The sequence below is a fragment of the Cajanus cajan genome, chromosome 6 (genome assembly GCF_000230855.2).
Source record: "Cajanus cajan strain Asha chromosome 6, NIPB_CcT2T_4, whole genome shotgun sequence".
Taxonomy (NCBI): Eukaryota; Viridiplantae; Streptophyta; class Magnoliopsida; order Fabales; family Fabaceae; genus Cajanus; species Cajanus cajan.
In genome coordinates, this window is record NC_138522.1 from 4,747,701 (window position 1) to 4,754,186 (window position 6,486).

Consider the following 6,486-nt stretch of genomic DNA (forward strand, 5'->3'; position numbering starts at 1 on the left):
GGACATAATAGAACTAATTGCCCTATGCTGGCTGAAGAACTTCTAAATAACTCATGAAAAGTCTATATTTTGGTGTTGATTTGAATATTAGTTACTACATGTTAATTCATTGTTAAACGTTGTGGTAACTTATTATAATATTTTTGAATCATATGTCTATTGTGTTTTAATGAAACTGTTCTTTTATACAATGATATAATGTCAACAATGTTTATATTAACTATTACACATTAAAAAAATAGTTCTTCAAGCTATTCTCGTAATGTCTCTCACGTGTAACCAAGTTGTCTAGTGCTATATCAGCTGTAAAAAAAAATTTAATATCAGCATACTAAACATTTAGGTAAACAACACAATTTAGAAGGATCAATTATGTTTAAGTACTAACAACTTATTATTGAAATTACCTATTCATTTCTCCGAATGTGTTGGTCATGGGGACTTAGTATACATTATCGTTGTTTATGGCAAGCACCACGATCTAGGTTCCTCCGAACTTCCTCATCACCATCTCCCTCATTTGTCGTTGGGTTTGCAACTTCCGCTGCTAATGTTGTATTAAGATCATGCCCTAAACCTGGATATTGGGAAGAGGTACCCCGACCAAAAAATCCTCATATCGTAACTGCAGGTTGTCCAAATCGATAATCCCGATAATCCATCAAAGGTGCTGATGGAGAAATCATGTCTGCAACATATGGACTAGGTGTAAAGTGGGATATACTCGAAGCTGCCATACTCGGGACATACTCCATTGACGTCGATGTCGGGATATGAGCTGCACCAGACGCTGCTGGTGTGTCAAACCCTAAACTAGTTGAACCACTCATATCACCAATAGATGTGTCTTGTGCACTACCATACATATACTGTGTGACATCTCCATCCAGGGTCAATGTGGTCGAGTAATATGTCCCCGTCGGTGGCTTAGTTGGAGGAACTGGCATCTGTAAACCATGGTGATCAACTCGCCTTCGTCGACGACTTAGCCCCTTTCCTTCTCATTGACCTGTCGCAACTGGAGCCGGTGTAAAAGGGAAACTCACCCTGTTCACCTCGTCCTGCAGCTACAAGCAGTGGCCAATCCTCTCATGCATCGTCATAAAATCGAAGGAGTGCCTATGTTCTTCACTGGTTCCATGATACATGTGCTCCAAAACATCGGTCTACAAATAACAAAATAAATATAATCAGAACACTAAATTTGTAAATATGTCACATGTAATTATTTAAATAGATCCCTAGACTCATACTCACCACATATCCTTCCATTGCACTAGAAGGAGAAATTCATCGTCTAGTATGTTTCCTATACCACACCATGTATTCTAAGCTATTGCTCAAGTGTGGTGTATCACATGCAGCTTGTGTCCATACACAATGAAATCGTGATTGCCACTCCTCCACATATTGAACGTGCATGCGTGACCATTCCATGTTATCCTTGCCTCTCAACAAAAGATCATGCAATTTCTCCAGAAGAATAAGAGGCGTAAGAATATGTTGGACCATCCCAAATTGTCGCATGACACGATCTGCGTAATGATATTCAACGATGTGGAAATTAATCAATGGGACAGTTGACCTCCATACTTGTGAGCCCTCAAAACAGTAAGGAGGTAATGTAGGTAGTAACTCCAAGTATGGTTGCCATACAAACTCCAAAACAACATAACAAATAAGTAGTTAGCAATTATCATTTATAATTACAATTTTTTTTCTATAAATCTTCTATAAAATCTTATAAATTAAGACTTACATCCTCTCTTTTTAAACGGTCAAAATACTCTCTATACTTCACAATTTTATCTTTTCTTTCCTCTCTAAGTTTATACAAGGCATTATTCCACCTGTTATTAAAAAACAAATAAACCATTAATACTTCAATATACAAATTAATCCTAAATATTTTTATTCTTAAATCGATCACAAGTAATATACTTACTAACCTTGCCCCTAGAGGAACATGGAATGTAGATAAAGGTGGATGAGGTGGTACAAGAACATGTAATCGATACCATGCCCATAAATGCACTAGAATAGTTGAACCATCAATCTCCTTGTGATCATAATTGGTGCACACGCATAACTCCCTGTACATATTTGCCAGCACACATGAGCCCTAACTCAAATGACCACAAGCATCAAAGTCTTCTAGCAAACTCAGGTATCTGAGGGATACAAAGGAGCTAGAGTGATCAGTTAATAGATATCCCTCGATAATGTGTAAAATGAACGCTCTAGTATAGCGTTCCAATTGTTCTTGGCTATATATATGCTCAGAAACATTTGAGAAGTGTCGGTCAATCCAGCTCATTCTCAATGAACCGCCAACAAGCACTAACTCAGGGGGTGTCATGCCAAGAAGGCGCTGCACAAGAGCTGCCCAATCCATAGTTGTGTATCCAGTAATGGGTGCCCCTAAGATCTTCAACCCAAGTAACATTGCAACATCCTCCAACGTGATAGTACACTCACCGAAGGGCATGTGAAACGTGTGGGTCTCTGGTCTCCATCGCTCAACTAAGGTAGAAATTAAATGATTGTCCACAGGAAAGTAATTGATCTACGCCACTCCCATAAACCCAGCCCTCTGTAGAAGATCCTGAATAGCAGCTAGAATCTCAACCTCACGCAACTCTGATTGTGTTGCTCTCCTAACCTTCAAAACCCTATCTTCAGCTCCATTCCATATATGCTCAGATATATGGAATGGTTGAAGCCTTAATAACGAATCTTCGATAGGTCCTACATGAATTATATGTGTAGACATCCTGATACAATTAAACAAACAAACAAACATAGTATTAAAGTCAAAAATACATTACTTATATGTTTTCTAAATGCCTAAATGCCTAATTTGGTCCCTCATAATAATTAAAATTTTCAATTGGGTCCCACACGTATGTTGTTGTCCTCCTCCTACTCTTCCTTCATGAGTGCAATCACAACGGCCCGTTCTGAAATCAGAACGGCTCGTTCTCATTGCACTAAGGGTTCTGGAACGGCCCATTCTGTTTTTAGAATGGATCGTTCTGATTCCACTCATGTTGTGTTAAGTATGCATCCAGAACGGCCCGTTCTATTTTTAGAACGCCCCGTTCCAGATTCAAAAATACCTCACAATATGTGCAATCAGAACGGCCCGTTTTGCTTTCAGAACGGGCCGTTCCAAACCCCAACAAAGCAACAAATCAGGCCATTACATTTTTTATTTTAATAATTAAATTCCAAATAAAATAAACCTAATATAATACTTACCCCACTACGCAGAAGGAAAAACCGAGAAAGTCAGAACGGAGAGTGGGAACTCAAAAGGAACAGATGAGATGACTAGAAGGAGGCGCAAGGGATGGTTGTGTTTTTTGAAAATACATTAACCCCACTGCGCATTTAAACCAAATGCCACGTCGTGTAATTGAAGAAGGCGCCAGGGGGAGGTGCCATCTGGAAAACGCATCACCCCCCTGCGCTTTGTATTTCCATGCCACGTTAACCATTGAATGCGTTGGGGGAGGCGCCATCTGAAAACTGCCCTATCCCTTGCGTTTTCTATGTCACGTATCTGTCTTCGTGTCAAAAATCACCTACTTTGATGATTAGTTTTTTTTTTTAAATTTATTTTGTGTAATTTTTTTTTAATTTATTTGGGCTAAAAACTCGTCATGTCTTGTTTTAATCTTAACCTTTTTTTACCAAAAAGAAAATAGGTTTTTCCCCATGATATAATTTTTAAAATAAAGATAAAAATTAATAAATAAAAAGAGAATAAATTGGTATTGATTTTACTATTTTGTCCTAAAAGGTTTTCCTATTCTCATTACTAAATACATGTTAAAATTGATTCCGTGATACAAATACACAAATATATATTTTACTTTGATTTCTTTGTCATGAAATTATGATTTTTGTAAAAGTTTATAATAGTTTTCTTCTATAAAAAGTAAAATTTACTGCTTTACTCAACCAATTTGCCATGCCAACTCGTCAATTCACTCGAAAATCTTATGGGTCATATCCGTTTTATAACATTCAATCCAACAATTGACTCGTATCATTTATGTCATTTTTCATTTTATTTTTTTTATCGGATTGGTTCGATTGCCTGATCTGATTTGATTTTTATAAACACTACACTTTAAAATAGTTTTACTTTAGTATTTAAATAAAGTTAATTCTTTGAATTCATTTTTGAAACATCATTCTCAAAATATTAGAAGTATTAGTTAATTTGTTGTATGCCTATTTGTTGACTCTTGATTTGATAAATAAAATTTTAAAGTAAATTAGAAGCTACTAAAATTCAATTAATTAAGTGGATGATAATACATAATTTGATAATTCTCGACATATGTATCTTCAAATATAATATTTATAGGTATCATTCCCTATTCATCCTTTTATACTTTAAAAAAAATGTATGGATAGTTGAGTTTATTCATTTAGTGATTAGTGGATTGGTTAGCCAAAATTATTATTGATAGTGGATTAGTTTGTTAAACTTCTATAATATACTCTTTCTAGATGATGAGAGGCTTTTCCTTGTTTCTTTCATCTTCTCCATCTCAATTTAAATAACCTAACAAAACATAAGTTTAATTCTTTTGAATTTTTAATTTCAATTATTTTATAATATATTTTACGCGTTTTGTAAAACGAACTGATTATTTTGGCAGCTGTTTTCTTAGGTTATTTAAGTGCATGCGCACGCCATATACACAATTGACCAACTCATCATATTACTTACATACCATGTAATTGCAACCAAGATAAATGTTATGTAACCATTATTGAACTCCCTGTTTTTTCTTACATAATTATGGAACTCTTTCATACATATTTAAAAAAGGGTACATAATATTTTGTGATCGATTATTAACCCCCCGCCCACCACCATATAATGTTTCATGGTAGCTAGCCTCCGATACAGGGTAGCTCTAGGGTAGGTATAGTGATTATCCCAAAATAAAATAATTGTGTTGTATGTCTTTAAACCTCTTTTTAATAATTTTTTTCATACTTTATGAACAAATCATTAAGTAATAATCAAGTACATTATCTAATATATGTGCAAACATAATATTGGTGCATTCGTACTTTAATTACGTATATTCAAAATTGGAAAGTAGGTGGACAGTAGAAGACAATTTGGATTTTTTTGGTCCTTTCCTTCTCTCAATGAAATTAATTCCGTGAGAAATGGATTGATGATTTATGTTTGTGCGGTGGATCTGTGTCTGCTTTTAGTACGATGTCGCGTTCTGAACAAGATATGAAAAAATATGAAGGAGAGTTTGTTCCAAATGTCTCACAATATATTGAAGTTTCAAAGTGATGAAAAAGAAATGGTAGGCGTAGGAAAAATGCAAGAGTAAGAAGCACTAGCCAAACGTGAAACAAAAGAATGGGCCACACAAGGAGAATAATAATGCAAAGAAAGGTGACTCATGCATCTCAAGATAAGCATTAGAGGGCATTACGCAAATGAAGGAGCAAAAGGCCATTCTCAAAAGTTGCCTATGATTGTGTTGAGATGTAGATAACATTGCCATGCACTGAACAAAAAATATATATACATGGTTGTGTTTTTTTTAAGAAAAAAGAAATATATACATGGTTAGGTGTGCTTCCCGTGCTAAATATCCTACATGCAGTGATAAGGGTGATGTAACAAAACCACTTTTGTTTGGACAAATTTAAAGCTCCTTATACTGTCAATGTCATTCATCAAACCCGTCTTCTTCTAATGCTTTATCTCTTTCTGTTCACATACGTCAATGAAATGAAATATCAATGTTCATTACATGGGCATGGGGTTACCACTTTGGCCTAAGATATATGCATGATTACATTTTTTTGCTTTTTAATGTTTTCTAGTGGCTAACCTCGACTCTGTACCAATGATTGCCTCATAATGGTGTCCTATATATGTATGATTTTGGTAATTGATTTGATTTTTCAATTACTAGCGTTGTGCCATGTGTCATGAATAAACTTTGATTACCTCATGCTTTATCTCAACCATATCTTACTATTCCTCCTACTTTTTTATTTTGTGCCGTACACAGTTACCGTGATAGGAGATGTATGGGTTCTATTCAATTCATTTTGCGACACATCAACGATCAAGGAGATTTATGTTCTAATAATTTGTTTGTGAACCAATTGGATGGGAAGGCATGCGCTACTTACCTTCGTAGTTTCAAGTGCTCATTTTAACTAATGTGTAAAGTAACAAATAAATAAAAAGATATAAAGGGAACTTTTTATAAATTTAACCTACTTTTACTTAAAAGTGATAGTATCATTGTTTTCTAACTATAGAGGAACTCGATCTAATCCTTAACAAATCTAATGAAACCTAATTAATTTCAGAATTTCAGATATTCTCCAGATGCACATGCCCTATCGTATATCAGGTAAGATATTGTAGATTTGAACCCAACGCACTAATATGGATCCTTAAGGATTATTGCATGATTAGAT

The 6,486-nt window shown here is 34.9% G+C and overlaps 1 protein-coding gene across 1 annotated transcript; it reads right to left on the reverse strand.

Annotated features, from left to right (window-relative positions):
* Positions 1 to 1,067: 1,067 nt before the first annotated feature.
* On the reverse strand, positions 1,068 to 2,488 carry LOC145958507 (serine/threonine-protein phosphatase 7 long form homolog). The gene is made up of 5 exons (XM_083076000.1): positions 2,238 to 2,488; positions 1,950 to 2,093; positions 1,760 to 1,850; positions 1,321 to 1,659; positions 1,068 to 1,166 (listed from the first exon to the last, which is right to left on the reverse strand). Exons 1-5 carry the CDS (start codon positions 2,486 to 2,488, stop codon positions 1,068 to 1,070), a joined length of 924 nt encoding a protein of 307 aa, XP_082932126.1.
* Positions 2,489 to 6,486: the final 3,998 nt, after the last annotated feature.

Coding starts and splice junctions, on each gene's coding strand:
- LOC145958507 (XM_083076000.1), bottom strand. CDS start 2,488: ATGCCCTTCGGTGAGTGTACTATCACGTTGGAGGATGTTGCAATGTTA. Junction 1,851..1,949: donor CATGTTCCTCTAGGGGCAAG/GTTAGTAAGTAT, acceptor TTTTAATAACAG/GTGGAATAATGCCTTGTATA. Junction 1,660..1,759: donor ACCGTTTAAAAAGAGAGGAT/GTAAGTCTTAAT, acceptor GTTGTTTTGGAG/TTTGTATGGCAACCATACTT.